This window comes from Phocoena sinus, chromosome 16 (genome assembly GCF_008692025.1).
Source record: "Phocoena sinus isolate mPhoSin1 chromosome 16, mPhoSin1.pri, whole genome shotgun sequence".
Lineage (NCBI taxonomy): Eukaryota > Metazoa > Chordata > Mammalia > Artiodactyla > Phocoenidae > Phocoena > Phocoena sinus.
In genome coordinates this window covers 60,162,946-60,183,836 of record NC_045778.1, presented here as the reverse complement: position 1 = coordinate 60,183,836, position 20,891 = coordinate 60,162,946, and the positions used below count along the sequence as shown (strand labels likewise).

Genomic DNA, 20,891 nt, shown 5'->3' with positions numbered 1-20,891 from the left:
TAGACAGGCAGGGACTGAAGACAAGCTTAGTTTAAGGGGCCCAGTTGGGACTGCAACCTATGTTGCAAGGAACAGAGATGCTGGGGTCTTTGTCCTTTGTTTTCCTAGAGGAGTCTATATGACTATGAAGGTTTTCTGGTGGGGCTGAGGGAAGGCTGTTGACTAAGAAGCCCTTTCCCGGGCGGCTCACCAGCACAGCTATGCAGTAAAAGGCCTGTGAAACAAGCCCACGGAGGCGAGACGTGCCTGTCAACAGGGGAGGCTAAGGAGACTCTTCCCTCGCTGCTGCACAGAAGAGTTTGGGATGGGAGCCAGACAGTCAGAGAGCACCGCGCTCCCACCGTGAGGAGGGTGCCGGGTGACCCCTGCTGCCTGTGGCCACCCACTCTGGTTTTTACAGGTCAGGGCCTGCTCCAAGGGATGGCCTACACTGTGCGGGGCCCACCAGGCCAGCCTGGGCCCCAGGGGCCCCCTGGCATCAGCAAAGTCTTCTCCGCCTACAGCAACGTGACCGAGGACCTCATGGACTTTTTCAGAAGTAAGGGCATGCCCCGATTACTTTCCCAACACTTCACTTGCCGTGTAGTCTGCTCCACAGAAACCAGTCTCCCCAAAAATCTTGTTAACACTTGAGATGCTGAAAATCGGATAAATTCTGAACCGTTTTCTTCTTACAAGTCCAAACTCTACCACTACCTGCCTGTGTTAGTCTGAACAAATCACTTTACTTCCCAAGCTCCAGGATGAGCTCTCGTCTAAGGCCAGTTTTTCCCCCTTGCAGCGTATGGAGCCATCCCAGGACCCCCTGGGCAGAATGGAGAGATGGGCATCCCTGGCCCCAAAGGTAAGTGGTGGCAGGAAACAGCCACCAGGATCCCGTGTTAACGACTGCCTCTTGTGGGAAGCAGCTCCCTTGCCAGCGCCGTGCTGGGAACGTGTGTGGTTCCTTCAGGCCCTGCACTGTGCCTCGCTTAGCCGTGCCCCTTTCTGTCCTCCTAGGTGAGAGGGGCCCTGCTGGGCCACCAGGTCAGCCTGGACCACCCGGCCCTCGAGGACACAAGGGAGAAAAAGGAGACAAAGGTAAGCCTCACTTGCCACAGTTCCTGGAGTGCTGGGAAGCAGGCCACGTGTTCCAGAGCAAGCCTGAAAATTTTAGGCAAATGCCAGCTACGAAAGGCAGGCACTGGCAACAGCATACTTTGTGTACCTATCAAATGAACAGCCAGGGAGAAAGGAAGAAGAGTGTCAATGCAGGGAGGAAGAGGAGAACCAGGCTGGTAATGAAATAGGGTAATCAATTTCAATCAGTTGACAGTCTTACAAAAGAGTTCATCTTTCAAGCCGGTTTTGTAGTAGTCACAGTTACTGTAATTACCCAAGCGGAAGTCCCCACAGACCACAGGACATTTTCTAACTTCCCATTCATCTTCCAACTTCTAGGTGACCAAGTCTATGGCCGGAGAAGGAGAAGCATTGCCGTCAAGCCATGAGCGACCCTTGGCGGAGCAGCCGCCTGGACCAGTTCTTGCAGTGGCTTATGTCGCTTATGTCAAGACCTCTCCAGAGGGTAAAAGCTGGAATCTCACTGTCCTACTGAGGCAGCACAGCAACTAGTCAACTAGAACCCTTATCTTAGTCTGGAGCAAAATATATGTATGTAGAATTCAGTCCAAGGTACACAGTCTGAAACAGCTTCACGGGGTAGACCCAACAGTGGCCGCATGCAGTGTGGGAGGATGAAGCTGGCCTCCCTGCTGTCCAGGCCTGAGCTCCTCGGCTTCTTTAACACTGAGTTCAAGCCCCAGCCTAGGAAAGCCAGGTACATAAAAGTTGTTTCAGGAGCCCTTGAGCTTCACCTTAAAAATGAGCCCAGAAAATGGAAGACGGGATGGGGGGGTGCCTTCCTGGGAGCCACTCGATGGGACTGTTCTGGTCAACGCTGCAAGGCTGTGCTCTCACCTCCTCTCTCCTCTCTTCACTCTGCATTCTCTAGTCATAGGAAAAAACTCTCAGCTGAAAAAACTTAAGAAATCCACTTCCCCTGAAGGTGGTGACAGGGTTTCTACTAGTATTTCTCACTATGTATCACATTCCCACTTAGGAAGTTTGTTTGACTGCAGCTATGATCTGTCTCCATAGGTCCACGCTAGAGTTGATAGTATGTTACACTGAACTAGGTTGCAGCCGATAGGAAGAGAAAGGCAGGGGGCAAGGAGGAAAGAAGGGGACGGGAGGAGAGGGGAGGGAGAGCAGACTGCCTGACACTGGAAGCCGGCACCCCTGCTCTGCACTTAGGAAACGCGTGAGGGACTGGGCGCAGTTGGTTTTATTGCACTTTTCAACGTCTACAAACATTCACGTGGTCTATTAGATAAGTCATTTCAATTGCAAAATTTCCAATTAAAGGGTTTTTTCTTTTTTAATATGCTTAATGTGATCCATCCAAAAAAAAAAAAAGAAGGGAGGGGAGGAGGGAAAGAAGGAAGGAAGAAAGGAAAGGAGGAAAAGAAAGAGGGAAAGGAAGAAAACATTTTCGGTTAATTAAGTTTGACATTTTACTGTCTAATGAAAACTTATGTATAATGAATGAACACATCGTGCCTTTCTCATATGTTAGTTTTACCTAAAGGCTGACTCAATTTGTTTTTGTAATAGTAGCTTTAGAAGCTCAAGTATTATATCCCCTTTAATGATTCTTACCTTGATTAACCAGACTTCTGAGTTTTGTCCTAGTTATGAGATCTGCCTATCCAAGCTATCCCAAAGTCTTCATAGAATCGTATGCCCAAGAGAAATAGGGTAAAAGCCCAGACTTGCTGGCTTCTCTGGACAGAACCCAGATATGAGATATGTCCTCAGCTGCATGGCGGTGGATCTTAGCCTCTTTTGTTTCATTAAAAAAAAAAAAAAAAAGTCAAGCATGAGCTCCACAGTATGCAATGCTCCTGGATTAGAAAATGACATGCTGTGCCTCCCTCCATCCAAGCTGACCACGTGCCAAATGGTCAGCCCAGTATGTCTACTGAATCTTGCATGAATGATGAAAAGAGGTTGTTTTTAGCAGAAGTGACGTCACAGTTTGTGAAATGTTTGGTGAGAAAAATAATCCATTCCAAGGGGAAAAAAGGACATAAAAAGAGGTACATATACATATGTCGATGGAAATATTTTAAGCACCACCCAAAGGTGGGGTTTGGGCACTGAAAGACCAGTTACCAGTCCCAAGTTACCAGTAAAAAGAACCCTCTTGTGTGTGATGACTACAGATGGTCTGGAATGCTAGTAAGCCTGAAGGGTCAGAGGATCTGGAGGACTGCGAGTTTTAAAATATAATTAGGATTTTTAAAAATGCTACAAAATGTTCTCATGCAGGACAATCTAGTTTCAAATAGTCTCAATAAAAGACTGCTTCCCAAAGTAGAGTAAGAAATAACTTTATTTTTCATTTGCCAACCCCATGATTGAAAAGACATGTTGCTCCCAAATCGACAAGAGGCATTTTCTGAAACAAAATTCTTCCTGAAAATTTAGCTTGTGAAGTTATTACACGGCAAATCAGAGAAGGATTACAAAAAGCTACAGCCAACATTTAAAACTGGTATCACGTTCTACCCCAAGCTTGGTAACAGAAGTTTTAAAGCTGTATCAAAACCATGTCAGCCACAGGATAGCAACAGTAGTGGCATTAACTGTTGTGCCTTCAACTTAAGAAAAGCATTTAAAATATCCCATTTCCTATAAAAGATCATTTCCCAGGAAAGAACTGATTTATTCAACCAGAAGCCTATTAGAACTGGAACTACAGAGCTCGCCGCCTCCGCCTCACAGCTCTACGTTTCCCTGTAATCAACAATATCTCTAGCTAATCATTTGACAGAATTTGGCTTCTCAGAAGAGTCTTTGTCATTTAAGCACAGTGTGGAATGGGGAAAAAAGTGTGTAGTTACAAGGGAACTAGGAGACTACAAAAGACAATCACTTCTGAAACTCACTGATGCTCAAGAAATCAGAGACCCTCCATCACAGTGGGTCTCATATGCCTGAGAGCTTTGTGCTTGAGGAAACACTACTTAGAGGTAGCTCTGGTTCTGGTTTATATTTAATTACAATTTGCTGTATCCTGTCACAGGAAAGTTTCAACATTTTCAGCAAGGTATAAGCACTCCAAATTTCCTCCTTACCCACCCTATAGCTTCCCCATAGAAAACGGTAAGAAAAAGCTTAACTGTGAGTCCATATAGCATAGCGGCTAATTCAGCAATTCACACCCGACTATGGACTGACAGGACTAGGAAAGGCAACCTGGTGCAACGAGCTCCATGAGCTAGACCTGCAGAAGCGTGGTGGCCTGGCGTGTCCACAGCACGCAGGGAGAGGAGGGGAGGCTGAGTAATTAGGGGGCACACGTGGAGAATTTCTTCTATGCATTTCATAGCACATTCTGCCACAGCAACAAAACCACCAACTCAGGAATGCCTTTGACTGTACTCTGATTTCAAAGATGTCTGTGTCCCTCCCCAACCCCCCCACCTACACTTCACGCAAGAGAGAAGGATTACACTTCTGTACGTGAATACAGGGCCTACAGCAAGAAGTGGGCAGGGATGGGTACAAACAGCATGGTCTATACAACAAAATACCTTTTGAAAAGATTTATGTAACTTTAAGTATTAAAATGAAGGTTTTACCTCTACATGAATATCATTCTGTAGTCCTGCTCCTACATGCACATGGTCTGGTCACTTTTGAAAGAGAACTCGAGCGTGAACAAGGAATCCAAAGGGCAGTTTTACGGGAGATGCAAGAGGTGCTAACAAACGTACCAGCGTGTCAATCGTTCTACTCTGAGCCTCTTTATTCAATACTCTGTCAACTTGAAAGGAAGAAAAAGAACCAAATATTCAGACCAAATTAATTATGTGCCATAAACTATTCAGCACACAGGATATCCTTTAAACGATACTGAAAAAATGTCCACTGCCTGAAGTATTAATTTTTAAAAAGCCAATAAACTGAAAATTTCAAAGGAGAAAGTGGTATGAGAACCTTCTTCCTCTCTCCCTCTTCAAATAAATCATTAAATACACTGGGTAACATTATACTGTCATTTCTATCATAACAATATAAACAATTTCCATCATCACCCTGAACATTACTGTATAAAGATATATATTTTAAAAGGCTTTCAAAACATTCTTCAACCCAGCATTTGAGAATAAAGCATTAAAAGAGTTTTGTATACAGTAACACATTCATGTGATAAGCGTATGAATTTACAACCATACATAATATATATATATGTATATATATTTATATAAAAAACAAACTTGGCCAGAAGTTAAGGCTACCTACAAAGTTGTCCAAGTAAGTTATGCTTGTCAAAACAATTACAAAATTAAAATCACATGCATTTTAAAATCATCTAAACCACTGAAAAAATAAGGTTCAGCATTCAAAGTTTTCAAATTAACTGCAAGAAAGTGCTACAGATATTTACATTTTCTTAACATGAATCAGTGTTCCCACAAAGTTTCATTTGCATTCTTCACGAGCCTCAAATGTAATATAACTAAAAACTGAAATTTCTACAATTTGGTACCTGGCACTCATGACAGAACAGGCGCACATGGCAGGCAGCAAGCTTCGTCTACAAATGTACTGTCTCACACCCCGAAATATGGTTTATAATACTGTTTCGACCTGACACGTGCTTGAAATTCTAACCCTCAAAAGGGACTAGAGTGAACATTTCATTAATAATTACACGTATCAGCACCCTCATGATAAAGGTTTCAGGCTTTTCCCACTCAAATCAAAGTAAATAATTTAAACATGGAACAAAACAAAACCAAAATATAAATGACTCGATCTCAAAACAACGAAAAGTCATTTCTGATATTTGCCTAAATATTTTAAATTCTTAAAAACTACTCTGAACAAATGCCTCTTTTAAGATTAATTTCATAAAAATATATTCATAAATATAACTCAGAGCCTGCCAGCCTCCAACAGTTTTAAACAGAATTTGCTAAGATGGGAGAATTCATTTTACCAGCTCATGTATTATTTTCAGGAAATAAGCTGAGATAGCTATATCTGTATTTTTTTTAATTTGGTGAGTTTTACATTTCCAATTTGGACATCTAAAAGCTACCGTTTATTTTTTTCATCTTTCCAACTTTGTACAACATATACTTTAGGATGAAATTTTCTATCAATTGGTAATAGGAGCAAGATTTAAAAAACAATAATGCTTAATGCTAAGGGTGTTTTGTCCCTGTTGAATCAAAAAAGGAAATGCCATTTTAGACTCAACTGAAATTTAGTGTTTTAGGCACTATTTTAATAAAACTAGCACCCTTAATTATTAGCTCATGTCTAAACAGGTAAGTATTTTAGACAAATTATTGAAATAATTTTTCTCTTTTAAAAGAGTTTGATGCTAACATTTAAAGGTAACAGATTTATTTGCTGAATCAGTATCATATTTTGAGCAACTCATAGTTTTTTCATGAGAGCTGATTCACCAAAAAATTAATCCAACTCTCTACAGCAGTTTCAACTATAGATTTTAGGCATCATTGAGAAGTTAAGTCAGGAAAAAAGATATTTAGTAATACTTAAGTGACGTAACGGGGTTTTTTTAAATAACTTTAAACATTATCTCTCTACCAGTTTTTCAGGTAACAGTATCTAAACAACACAATTTTTAAGATTATATACAAAAATCACCTTAGGGAATTACTGCAAGATGCTACTTTGCCAGCATGGCCCAGCATCTGTCTTAGTGCCTTTCCCTTTATCTTTGCTGAACAAAACAAACAAAAAAACATCTAGAAGGTGAGGCAGGTGATTGTCTTCGTGAGCTCTCTGATACAGACTACGGCAGAAGATGAAGAGAACAGAATGACATACTTAAGAAGACAAACCCAACCACAGAATGCTTCCCATTGTTACGATCCAGTGGAATGCAAGCTAGGAATAGGATAGAATTTGGAAATCCGGCTCTGTGTTGATGGGTTAAGGCATTCAGACTCCCCGGTCATTTTAAAGAACACTTCCTGTTCCTGTAGTTTCCTAGCAAACTCCTCTTCCAGTGTCTTAAAAAGGAAGGGAAAAAGAAATTATGCACTGGTATTAAAAACAGAATTTACTCTGACAGCCCAGATAAAATTATTTGCCCCAAAGACTTTGTTATCCTAAGGAAGAAGAGACTGCTCAACAGCTAGGACCATAGGCTGTACAGCCAGCCCTGGGTTCAAGTCCTGACTCAGCCACATGAATGGATAACTTGGGGGTAATTACTTAACTTCTCTATATTATAGAATCATTTCATTCTTCTGCTATGAAACAGCGATAATACCATCTACTTCTACTGGGTTGCTATGAGAGGATTAAATGTGATAATGTACTTAACACACACTAGGTACTCAACAGATGGCACCTATAATTAACTATTGATATTAACTGTCTCTTCCACATGGAACTTACCATTTTCTATTTTTTTATTTTGATTACTGATGTGCATGTCTTTTCTTTCACATTGAACTATACACTGTTTGAAGGTAACACCTAAACCAGATTCATCTTTACAACCCCACAATATGGAACAAATATAATAAGTGCTTGATAAATATCTGAGGTATCAATTACTTTGTGGACAAGTGACTCAGGAGAAGTACTGCTGTAAAAATACAAAGTACAGGAAAAGATGGAAGTATAGGAAGGTTTCTCAGAGGAGGAAAACCATGAGCTTAGTTTCAAAGGAAAGATAAGAATTTGATAGACAGGATGGGGAAGACACGCCAGACAAAGTGAGCTGAAACAATGCACAGAGGCAGGAAACTGTGGAGTTGCTGTGAGTAACGGTGATTATACCCAGTACCGGAACATGAACTGGGAACAAAGTGGCTAGTGGGAGACAAAGCTAGAAGGGCTGATATGGGCAAAGTGTGGCACTATGAAGGCTTCAAAGTCAAAGTGAGGCGTTTATATTCTACTCTGTTGGAACTGAGGATTTATCAACACCACTATGACAGTAACAGAGATGCTCTTGAGGATAAACACTCTGGTGATGGCAGGCAAGTAGGAGGAAAGGGAACAAGAGACCAGAAGGACCATTAGGACATTACTGAACAATTTTAAGCCACTAGTAGGAAGACAGTAAAGAGAAATATTATGAAATAAGAGTCAAAATTATTTGTCATCTGATTGAATGTGGGGTGTGATGGAAATGAAAGGTAATTCAGGTTTCTAGCCTAGATGTCAGTTAAGAGAATAGAAATGTTAGCAAGAACACCTGATGGTGGGTAGGACTGGAGAGAGGGGGAAAGATGAGATGGAGATGAAAGAAAAAAGATTTTGAGTTTAGTTTTATCTCCACTGAGTTTACAATCTTTAGTCAACGTTCAACAACATTCAACAGGTATGTACTGATCATTTACAATGTGCAGCGAGCTTACATTCTGGTGGGAGAAGACACACAATAAAGAAATGTGTCTGGTGGTGATGAATATTATGAAGAAAAACAAAGAAAGGTTGAGGGGATAGAGAGTGTTCGAGGTAGGCATTGAAGCTATATTTTATATACAGTCATCAAAAAAAGAAACCTTTGATGAGATGACAATGGGACAGAATGAATGAGGAGGAATGGAACATCCATATGGAAAATGAGAGCTGAGAGCACGAACCTATAATAAAAACAATAAAATAATAACCATAACAACCATTCATTGGATCCTGACCACATCTCAAGTACTGGGACAAGTACTGTACACGCATCACTTCCGTTAACTGTCTTAACAACCCCAATTAGGGAGGTAGTAACATCCTCATTTTACAAATGAGGAAAGCTGGGCTCAGAAGTGTTAAGAGACAAAATTAATCAGTGTCAGCACTGAGATCTGAACCCAGACCTGTATGACTTTATAATTCATGTTCTATACAAGTTTTGGAATTGTCCTTAAACATGCAGCTGAAGCCATGACAATCTACAAGATCATCAAGATAAAGAGCAGAGGTAAGAGTGTAAAACTGGAAAATGTCTACATTTCCGGTGACTAGATGACAAAGAAAGAGCACAGAGAAAGAAGAGAGTATGTCACAAAAGTCAGGTGAGAAGAAAATTTTAAGAAGATTTTAAAGAAGAACAGGTAGATAATGCCACTGGTGACCACTGTCACCCAATTCAACTGGGGAGGAATTTGAGGCGAAAGCTAGACTGCAAAGGGTCAAAGGAGGAACTGGAGAAGGGACTTCTCACTTTCACCCCTCTGTGTACCCTTTGAATGCAGAAACACATGAATGAACTACCTATTCAAAAATGTAACAAAAAAACAAAATTCAAGTTAAAAAGCTACACTATTAGCACATGGTAGGTGCTAAATACATATTTCTTTGATTAAGCCATTGGGTGAATGGAAGAAAGGAATGGGTGAAATGTATAGCAGGCAGGAAGCCCAAGAGAAAATAAAGGTTTAAATTTGACAGTTGGCAAAGAGAGAGAATCATACAGTAATAGCAAAGACAGAGTTGAAATGGTTGACCAGTTAGACCAGGCTAGCAGGGAGTCAAGTGCAAACAAAGAAGATAGCTGGCTGGCTGGCGCGGTGTAGGGAGCCATCCCTATTTTAGTAAATTGTCAATTAACACAGCACACAAGGGCCGTGTAATCTGGCTCCAGTCGACCCATCCAGACAAAGCTGTCATCCCTTCCCTCTCTCCCTCCCTAATGCCTACACACAGGCACACACTCCCTCTAATGCTACAATGACAAGGAGCTACTTATGATTCCTGTACATATTGTCTTCACTCATTCTCTTTTCTGTACTTAAATTGCCCCCACTCCACTCCGATCTGTCTGTCCTCCTAGCAAGCTCTTACTCATCTAACAAGCCTCATTGGCTTACAAGGCGTCTCCTCTCTAACCCTTCCTGACTTCCCTGAGCAGACTTATGCACTCCTCCTCCTTTGCTGGCACACTGTGCTCCTCTGCTCTGTATCTTGCGCTTACCTCCTTCAGACAAATGCTGCTACTGATCTGCAACGGCTTATCAACTAGATTCTGAACCTTTCGGGGACAGGGACTTTGACTAGTCATCTCTGCGTCTCCTGTCCCTGACACTGTTCCTGACACATATTAGGTAAAGAGCCAATAGCTGGGAGGATGGAGGGATGGATGAATGCAAGCATATTTTAATTAAAGCTTTTAAAATTACCTTTTTCCTAGGTCTCAATTTCTCTCTCCATTCCTTTAATTCTTGGCTGTGTTCCTCATCTAACTCCTTTAGTTTCTGAGTCTCATGCTCAACCAAGAGATGGCATTTTTCATTCTGAAAATAAAGTTTGGATTTAAAAAATTTCAGATCAAGTTAGCAATTTTTCACAAATACAATTATCTTCCAAAATAATAAAGTATTCATTAAACATAAAGCTATTACTGAGGTTGAAATTCTCCTCTAACAACCAAAGGCCAAAATTATGAAAAGAGTCATAACTTCATTTTTGCAAGTTTAGAGGCTAGATCTGTTATCCATATGAAAAGAACTTGAATAGAAAGAAGTAGTTTGATCCTGATTTTCCTTCTAAGGTTTACTCACAAAACTGACACTTCAGAGGGCAACTTGCAAGCATTTTATCCAATGGTACCAGAACATGGGGTTAGAAACTATTCCACTCTAGTAAATTAAGCAAATATGTAGCATATCCACAATGTATACACTACTCTGAAACTGTAAACATTTTAGAAATTATACTACGTTACAATACATTATATTATATTATATTAGAGAGCTGCATACTCCAGGTAAGGTTCAAAAACAGTCCTCTCTAAAGTAATGTTTAAATTCCTTAGGAAAAGAATTCTCATATACTTATCACCTTTTTCAAAAACCTTGAAGAAAATGAACTATTTCTCCTTAAATAAAAAGAAATTTTAAATTCAGAATGATAAAAAAAATGCCTACATCATTTTTAAAACTTTGTTCATCTTCTTTGCAAAATACACTAAAAATTCTCAATAGTACTTTTGAAAGATGTAACTTCTTTTTTTTTAACCGGTACGCGGGCCTCTCACTGTTGTGGCCTCTCCTGTTGCACAGCACAGGCTCCGGACGCGCAGGCTCAGCGGCCATGGCTCACGGGCCCAGCCGCTCCGCGGCATGTGGGATCTTCCCGGACCGGGGCACGAACCCGCGTCCCCTGCATCGGCGGGCGGACTCTCAACCACTGCGCCACCAGGGAAGCCCGAAAGATGCAACTTCTTATATCATAAATTAGCTTCATGTTTATACTAATCACGGCTGTGTAAGTTCTAAACAAGTGCCTGTGATACTAAACTGATCTTCCTTTGGGTCTACAGAGGAAAGAAAACCTTTAAATCCCAGCATCTTCACAAGCAATGTGCAGCTTACTCTGAGTAGCTATTATTTCCTCAAAACCAGCCACCTGTACTGTGCATCTAGTACCATCTTTGCATTCATGCTTCTGCAGCTAACCTGCAGCTGATGCAGTTCTCGGACATTGGCTTCACACTGCAACTGAAGATCCCGCATTTGATTTTCATGTTTTTGATGCTGAGCCATTCTCTCATTTTTCTGCCTCTTTTCTTCTTGAGAGGCAAACTATAAGTAAGAAAAACAAAAGATAAATATGGTTAACAAGTAATGTAATTCCTGCATCTTCCAAAGGTGTAATCAAGGAATGTAACAACGCTTAAAGTACAATAAACTAAAGCTTCAAGTAGTAATATGCTGGGACTCAAAGCTGGAGTCTACGTCATGGCTTTGGTGGAGTGTAGGGAGGTGGAGAGAGACTTCTGATTAAAACCTTGTTCCTCCTACCTGCTTAGGGACCTCAGTTAATTTGCATGTGGGATCTGTGACTGTAGAAGTATAGTGAGACCACACGTTTGACTGAAAAGCTGGCCAAGTCATCTTATTCCCAGAGCTGATCTTAGGACCAGCCTAGCCCTGGATCTGGTGTGGGGCGTGGAAGAGAGCAGCTCTCCGTGGCCAGCACCTGGGGGAGACTGAGTTGGTATGTGCCATATGTGTACAGAGCCACGGTGAACATCAGCGAGCCCAAGGTAGCTCCAAATGTTTACAGCACAATTATGTGGTACCCCTAAAGGCCACTCAAAACTTTTAAAGAGAGTAATTTTCTTATTTACTTGTTTAATTTTTTCACGATCCTGATCCGGTGTTGCTGTTGGGTTAATTCTCAAACTCTTCTTAAACATGGCCATGCGAGTCTTGGCTTCACTGCGCTGAATCTTAGGCAGTCTTGCTCTTTCTTGAGTCTGTCTGTTTTTCAACTCCTCAATAAGTCGTTGATTGTAACGCTGCATTTGTTCTGTTTCCTAAGAAAGTTTCAGAGTCCAGTGATGTAGATATAATACTCTGTACCCAAATGTATGCTCAAACATGTCATTTTGCTGTTGCTTCCCCAAATTACTCTCTCCCTTGTTGCATACCAACCAGCAAAATACTAGGCAAAAAATAATTTCTAAGAAAAATAAGCTATTAGTAATAGGAGATTCATATTGACTCTCGTATACTAAGTATAGGGAGTCCACATTTTTAAGATACCTGAACCATAAATGGAGCCAAAATAGCTAACTCTGAGAGACAAGATGAAGATTATAATGTATGAGAGGTCTTTAAGCATTGTAATTAGTTACCTTCCTTGGAATTTGTAGAAAAGAGTTTGCAATCGTGACCAACATACAACTAATTACTCCAAATTTCAAAGAAATTTTATGATAAAAGAAAGGAAACCTGAACTTTATTCTGTAAAAAATATAAGTTTCAAAAATAAATAGCTCTGCACACTTTAAAATGAACAAAAAAGTGAACAAATTTTCCTTTCATTAACCTTCTCATGGCGCTTAAGTAGCTGATGTCTTTGCATAAAATACTGATCTTTAAGTTGCTGTTTGAGCAGCTGGTGTTTTTCTTGTAAGTGTCGTTCTTCAAGCTCCCAAATCGCGGCTTCTCTAGCTAGAAGAAGAAAGCAATTTCAAAATGTAACTTTGCTCTTTTTACTAATGTACTTTGGTCTTCGTTTTAATATTTACATACAAGTGTTCTAATACACTAATTAATACACACGGACATTCTGAGCTATAAATGCAATATTACCAACATAAAGATAATATCCATTACCACTTTCCGTTCTGCTCTGATGTCCTGTAAACAGAGAATGCCCTACCCACAACACCAAAATTCCATTTAATCATCTTAATGAGAAAGAAAAAAAATATCAGGTATTTGTTAGGGGAAATAAGTGCTTAAAATTCCATTCTATCATGTAGCCAATTTAAGTATACCAACACTGTAAGGCATAATGAGTACATAAAATTATTCAGGTATATTTCTACCATCATCTGGACAAAAAAGATGTTTTAAGGATTATATGTTTATGTTCACTTCTATTGCAGTATTTCTTAATTTTATAAAGTATTTTCCTCTTATTTAAGTTGCTTCATCTTTCCCTCTACCACTCTAGCAAAAGAAAACATTCAAATAATTTCCAAGGTATATCTCCGCAATGTTTTGAGATATATATATATACATATGCTGCATAATTTCATATACCTCTCATGAGCTGTTGTTTGTTATTCAGGCACTCTCTTTCAATATTGGCTAACTCTGCCTTCTGCTGTTGGATGATCTTTTTCAGAGAGCCATCTAATTCTTGTTGTTGCTTCTGAACAAACTCTTGTTCCTATTAGACATAGTTAACCATCAGTTAATAAGTATCTACTGAGCAAAACATCCATTTATCTATACCTCTGTATATTTTAGTGATTAACAAGATTTCTGAACCAAGTTTCTAAAGTCAACTGGATTTAAAAATCACCAAAATTATATAGTATAGACATAACATAAATGTATTAGTCACCCAATTCAAGCCCAGAAAGGAAGTGCTAGAATACATAATATTCTAAACTATTAAGAATAACACATAAAAAAGAAGCCCATAACCCACTCATAATTAAAATGCCCTACATCTTTGGGAAAAAAATAAATTTACAGTTTCTAAAACTGACTATTCATTTCACTAGAGTGTGGACAAAACAAGAATAAACAAGAAATGCCTTTCAGGAAGAGAGGCAATAAAGAGCAAACAAGAAAAACATATCGGGATTTTAAACTCTCTATTTTTCTATTAATAAAGAGGAAGCCATACCATGGCTACACTAACAGTGAAAGACAGATTCTGTACCTTTAGCCTGTGCCTAAAAAGAACAATACTTTAAGGATTTAATGAGAAATAATGCATTGCTAGAGAAATGTGAACTAGAAATAGGAAAATGAATTAACATTTTATGACTCTACAAACAAAATTCCTTATAATCAGAGAATTCTACCAACATGTAAGGGATTCACTCATTCATTCAACAGTATTTACTGAGTACATACTATTTTTGCCCAAATGCCAAACTTATACTTTCAAAAAAAAATCCTTCAATTACTGTGTAAGGAAAGGGAAGGGTGAAGTGACTTATGGTCATTATGCTAGATTATACATTTGCAGAAGGAAAGGAAGCACACTCAAATTGAAGAAATGCAAATTTTGCCAGTAAACGTTTGGCTCTCCATCCCTCTCTTGGCTGTTACAGCAGTTTGTGATCAGCTCAAGGGTATTCTGATCAATTTGAGTATAGATTTAGAAATTTGGGGTTGAGCAGCACTTCACCTATAATCCCTCCTCTTGCACATCTAAGAGACATAAAACCTCAAGATCCATTTTGGAACTATTTTTTAGGCCTTGGACAGAGTCTGACAGGATCTGGATCACTACCAGCCTGGTCTTCAGTGCACAAAGAGTGAGTCAGCAGTGCTCCTCAAGATGCTTGTCTTACTACTGTTTCTCTGGAGGTGAGAATCAGGTCTTACCATCCATGACATCCTGTTAGTTTGTTGTCACAAATGCTGCTGTCTCATCTACATCATGATTTGTATTTTAGCATAAATACAAATATACAGTTGCTACCGTATAAGACTAATAAACTGTCTCTATAAAATACAATTGCCAGTTGCAAGTGGAATAACATGTACTTTTGTATTTATTGAGCTATGGTCTTATGTACTGGGGACAGGAAATGTACTTATGTGTCGTTAAAAAAAATATCACGCAAGTTGTCAGTTCCGTAGATACAATAAATGCTGAGCAAATTTATACAAAAAAAATTTACAATTGCCAACTTGACTAGAGTCACCTACATCGCTTTATCACAGCAAAGAAAAAAATTAAAACTCAATGAATATTTAAATTCAACTATCTAGAATAAGGCTTTTGAGCTTTATTTAAAGAGATGCAAAAATCTCCATCCTATCTTATAAGCAGTTATAACAAAGTAAGTTGTCAAGCTTCTCTTTTCCTACAGTAAATATCATTTGTAATAAAAATTAAATTGATTCTCTAATTTCATTGTGAAATTTCTATGTGCAAACTTGTTTAATAAAAAATATAACCTGCAGATATATCAAAAGTTTTCTTTTGTTCAACATTTTTACCACTAGTTTGCATAAAGAACTTTTAAAAAATATCTGTGTGGACAGAAATAATGGGTCCAAATTATCATAAATAAAAATATTACATTTATCAAAAAAATCAAGTATAAAAGATGGGGCAAATAAATATTTATATGAAACTAAAAAAGGTAAACACAGTGGACCCTTGAACAACACAGGTTTGAACTGTGTGGGTCCACTTAAACGTGGAGTTTTTCACTAAGTATGTACTGCAGTACTACACATTCTATGGTTGGATGAATGTCCAGATGTGGAACCACAGATGCGGAGGGCCAACTGTAAAACTGTATGTGAATTTTAAATTGCGTGGAAGGTCAGCATCCCAATACCTGAGGTGTTCAAGGGTCAACTGTACAAGCCAGTGCCACTAAAAAAGTGAACGTGATTGCTTGTCGATGCAGTTTTTGGTCATATTATATTTATGTCTAAATTAAACAAGATAAGAGTTCAGGTCAAAGAAAACCTTTATTAAGCACTTAGTAAATGCTGGGGACTGTACTACTTACAGGGTTACTAAAATTAATAAAAGACAGTACTGCCTTCAAGGAGTTTCCACTCTATTGGTCCCAAATTGGTTTTATCTGTCAGCCCATATAAAGAGTAGTGGGTCCCTTCCCTTAGTAACATACTTTGAAAAGTTCAAAAGTAAACCACAGAGAACTCAAAGCAAGGAATAAGGGTCCAGAGATCAAGACTCAAAATGAATGACAAGGAACTACAAAAGCATGCCCTGAAGCGGCCAGTATATGAGGAAAAAGGAGCTAAGACTGTTATATAGAAGCGGGCAGAACTAGCACTGTGCTGCTCCAGAAGATATAAAGATCAACAGGTCAAGGCAGGCAATGTATGGAAGCGTTTCCTAACCATCAGTTTGCAAAGACACCAGCTGCCTTACAGAGCTATGGACTTCAAGAATCAAGCAGAGTGTGGATGATTACACAGTCAAGAATACTGCACATTTGATTTTTTTTTTATATTAAGGCCAAAAACTACCGAAAAGGTCCCTTACACATTAATATATTTTATTACCACAAAAGAAATGAAAATTTAATATCACTGAGCTTTCATTAAATTTCCTAACTTCAAAAGCCAAGTATAATACATTCACAGCGGAATCTGTAATTAGAAATTACTCTTAGGATCTAAAAGAAAAGTGATCTTACATTCCAAAAAGACTGCACAAATTACACTCATTTAAAAAAATAATAACAGATCAATTTGATCACTAAGAGTAACAATTTCAAAATGGACACAGAAATTGTAAAATGAGTGTTCTTTAAATGTACAAGTTTTAATTCTGGTAAGGAATCTTATCCTATTAGTCAGATAACTGTGAACGTTAAAAATACAGCTTTGGGTTCTAGAAAACTCTAAGAAAGGGTTATGATACGTGGCACTATTTGTACATCATCTGGTCATTTTAACTTAAAAGCTAAAAATGGTAATGATCAGAAAAGTGTTCGTAATTCATAATTTCTCCCTCTCGTCAAAAAATAATTAACATTTTGACTACTCTTTCAGAAAACTAGAGTCCAATGGCTGACAATAATATAAATAAAGAAATAAATAAATAAATAATTTCAGGAGGAGGGAAGGAGGGGTTGAAATCAAGCTGTATTCTATCTACTCCAGTTGTGTATATCAAACATCACAAACAAAACTTACAGTGTTAAATAAGCTAGTCATTTCCCTATAGAAACTGTGAGAAAGAATACAGCCTGGAACTCCACACTTAATTTAAAACTGCAACATGAAGAATAGCAACCCACCATTCATTATGGACAATTTGAACAGTGAAAACAAAATGGAACTAAAATCACCACTTTTAACATGGCTTTTCTGACCATATCCATAATTAAAACATCTACATAAACATATATGCAATCAAAATGTCACTTCACACGAAGATAAAAATCTAACCACAGCATTCAATTTCTCACATGTGCAAAGTTCATAAAATACTATTGAGAAGATATTTCTTGAAAAAGGTGAAAATCTCAGATTAAAATTTGTGGTGGTGTAGACAGAAAAAAGAACACTGTAGTAGAAGTGTTCTAGTTCCAGCTCTACCACTAATCTCTTTTGTGACTTTAGGCAAATCACTTAGTCTTCTGTGCCTCGATTTCCTCATCTGTAAAACAGATACACTCCATCCCTATATTAGGGGTTGGCAACGGGAATCAAATGTGAACTCTTCAAAGAATACTGTACTATAAAGTTCATGTCAGGTTATTACTATTGTCATCTCCGACATTATCATCTATCAATCTTCTAGATTTACAACAAATGAAGCTAACAATGAAAAGGCACATGTGAGCCAAAGAAAAAGCAGGTAAAACAGAAGAAGGCACCCTCCTACAAGGCACGCGGGACTTACGTCCTGCATTTGGGCGTTGAAGACTGCACAAGATGACAACTGAAAAGACTGAATCATGACCTGAGCAACGCCCTGTGGATCAGAATACAACGCACTTCCCAGGTAAGAATAGAGCTGAATGACTTTTTGTAAATGGAAAGAATAATTATACAAACGCAGAGTTTCCTGAGGCCTGGAACAAGTCACTTAACAAAGGGGTCTCTTTCTCATCTGTAAAATGAAGGATTTGAACTAGATCAGTGGTTTCCAAACTCTAATTTGCTGCCATTGTTTTTAAACCAGTTGAACTCTCTTTTTAAAAAACACACCAAAACAATCTCAGTTTATAAAACAGATGTAAAGTGGTCCTGCTCTGGAAGCAGGGGCCCAGAGCCCTACTGTCCTTTTTTTTGTTTTTTGGGGGTTTTTTTGCGGTACGTGGGCCTCTCACTGTTGTGGCCTCTCCCGTTGCGGAGCACAGGCTCCGGATGCGCAGGCTCAGCGGCCATGGCTCACGGGCCCAGCCGCTCCGCGGCATGTGGGATCTTCCTGGACCGGGGCACGAACCCGTGTCCCCTGCATCGGCAGGCAGACTCTCAACCACTGCGCCACCAGGGAAGCCCTATCCTCACTTTTTGAAGGATTCTCGAGATGCTTCTTCCAAACTCAAGAGCTCCTGAGAGTACAGTTTGAAAACCACTGGACTAGATGATCAAATACATTCTAGTTCCACGACCATATGGCTATTATTCATGAACTCTTTAAAAAGTTTAAAATATTAGACTCAAGTTATCATGTGTTAACACCTTCATCAAAAGTGGTAGCTAAATAGAAATACTTATGAAATTTGTTAGATTACTAAATTCTTCATTAAATTTACAGATAGAAATTTACTACTGCTTTCAGCTTTAGTTGGAAAATACAGGCCAGCCCCTCAAATTATATGAAAAATCACCAACAAAGTTTTATTAAAGCATTCGATCACTTACCATTCAACACTAAATCCTCAATTTCAACTCTAGAGTCTGACATATTACCTTTTGGAATTAAAAACTTTACATTCCTTTACAAGGCAAAACCAAATTGTTATCTTCTGGTTTGAAATCCAAATTACCCCAAAACTGATGTGTGGCCAGCAAGGACTTCCTCTTCACCTATTAATAAGACACAGCCAACAACCACTGGGCCAAGCCAATAATTTAGGCACAGAAGGGGTAGCTTAAATACAAGAGGCAGTATGATGTGGTGGTTCAGTGTATGAAACATGGAGCCAAACTTGCCTAGATGAGAATTCTGGCTCTACCACTAACCAGATGCGTGAACGTGGGAGAGTCATTCAACCTCCTGTGCTTTAGTTCCCTTACCTGTAGAATGGGGGTAATATGAGTAACTACCTCCTGTGTTGTGAGGTTAAATGAGTTCATATAGGTAAAGCATTTAGCACAGTATGTGCCATACAGTAAATGCTGTGTTTGCTATTATCACCTTAACTACAGGCATACCTTGGAGATGCTGTAGGTTCGGCTCTAGACCACCGCAATAAAGCAAGTCACATGAATTTTTCAGTTTCCCAAATATATAAGCTATGTTTATGCTATAGTCTATTAAAGTGTGCAACAGCATTATGTCTAAAAAACATACACACCTTAATTAAAAAGTAGTTTATTGCTAAAAAATGCTAACCATCACCTGAGCCTTCAGCAAGTCACAGTAGTAACATCAAAGATCACAGATCATCATAACATAATAATGAAAAAGTTTGAAATATTGTGAGTATTACCAAAATGTGACACAGAGGCACGAAGTGAGCAAAGCTGCTGGGAAAATGGTGCTGACAGACTTGCCCAATGCAGGGCTGCAGGAACCTTCAATTTGTAAAAAACACAATATTGCAAAAGCGCAATAAGTGAAGAGCACTAAAACGAGGTGTGCTTGTAGTAATTCCCATACCAGGCCAAGACAAAATTTTTCATTGGCTCACAGGAAGAAAAAAACAACTAAATTTATTCAAATGGGCTAGTTTTATTAAAATTTTAAATTCTGAGATCGTTTCCTTATTTTTCATGGTGTTAAAATCATCTCTCTCTCTTTTGAAATGATGGTGACAAATAAAGGGCAGTTTCAAATAACCTTCCTTGTCAAAAACAAAAAAAATTTTTAACGGCAACCCATTTGTCATGCCTCCCAAAGGGTTTTGTTGCTTCTATGTTTCTTTTCATGAATCTATAAAATTCAAAAGTCTGGGAACCACTTTTTAAATTACATAAAACCCACATTAAAAAGATAATTTAAAGCAACAAATAAATAATCCATGTCTCTTCTTCCTTTCATTAACATCTGTAACTACAAACTGAGCTCACTTCTCTCTTTGCCTCCCAGCTGAGTGCAAGCTTAATTAAAAGAAAGGTGATCCCAAGTATAAAAGACCTCATACTCATGTGAGATACTTCTAGAAAAATCTGTTGAAAATACCAATTTATCTATTTTGTAGAGAATTCACCCATCAATTGGCTCAGCCTCATCATAATCTAGAATCAGGTTTATATAGGTAAAAACTGTCTATTTTTGCAACTGCTGGATTCTGAACCAAAAAGAAAAACAACATACTTAACATTTAAAATCTGGTTTTAAGTTGCTTATATTGTTGAGTTTAACAGTAATAAGTGTTTGATCTACCATTTAACATTACCATTTACCAGGCTTGCAGGATCTCAGTTCCCCCGACCAGGGAAGGAACCCAAGCCACAGCAGTGAAAGCCCGGAATCCTAACCACCAGGCCATAAGGGAACTCCCGAATTAATGGCCTTTTAAATATGCATTCCTTTTGTATGCATAAAGCTTATATACTCACCCTCTATATTCTTTTGCCCTAAAAATCTTCTATCAACCATTGACATTACCACTTAAATACAAGCGTCCATCATGATTAAAATAAGAATACAGTGGATTATACATTAACATACATGTTTATTTCATCTGGAGTCAGCTTTCCAAA

General features: G+C 38.7%; 2 protein-coding genes across 5 annotated transcripts in view; one reads left to right on the top strand and one right to left on the bottom strand.

Annotated features, from left to right (window-relative positions):
• COL17A1 (collagen type XVII alpha 1 chain) overlaps window positions 1-2,423 on the top strand; it is a 51,343-nt gene extending 48,920 nt beyond the window's left edge. For all 3 annotated transcript variants that reach the window (XM_032607794.1, XM_032607795.1, XM_032607793.1), the window contains 4 exons: window positions 401-538; window positions 782-844; window positions 1,000-1,080; window positions 1,441-2,423. In XM_032607794.1, coding sequence (XP_032463685.1) covers window positions 401-538; window positions 782-844; window positions 1,000-1,080; window positions 1,441-1,490 — 332 coding nt within the window. In that variant the 3' untranslated portion in view covers window positions 1,491-2,423. The remainder of the gene's footprint in view (window positions 1-400; window positions 539-781; window positions 845-999; window positions 1,081-1,440) is intronic.
• A 995-nt stretch (window positions 2,424-3,418) lies between these two features.
• SLK (STE20 like kinase) overlaps window positions 3,419-20,891 on the bottom strand; it is a 56,856-nt gene continuing 39,383 nt past the window's right edge. For both annotated transcript variants that reach the window (XM_032607797.1, XM_032607798.1), the window contains 6 exons: window positions 13,596-13,725; window positions 12,874-12,998; window positions 12,170-12,358; window positions 11,496-11,621; window positions 10,218-10,331; window positions 3,419-7,100 (listed from right to left, as the gene is read on the bottom strand). In XM_032607797.1, coding sequence (XP_032463688.1) covers window positions 6,954-7,100; window positions 10,218-10,331; window positions 11,496-11,621; window positions 12,170-12,358; window positions 12,874-12,998; window positions 13,596-13,725 — 831 coding nt within the window. In that variant the 3' untranslated portion in view covers window positions 3,419-6,953. The remainder of the gene's footprint in view (window positions 7,101-10,217; window positions 10,332-11,495; window positions 11,622-12,169; window positions 12,359-12,873; window positions 12,999-13,595; window positions 13,726-20,891) is intronic.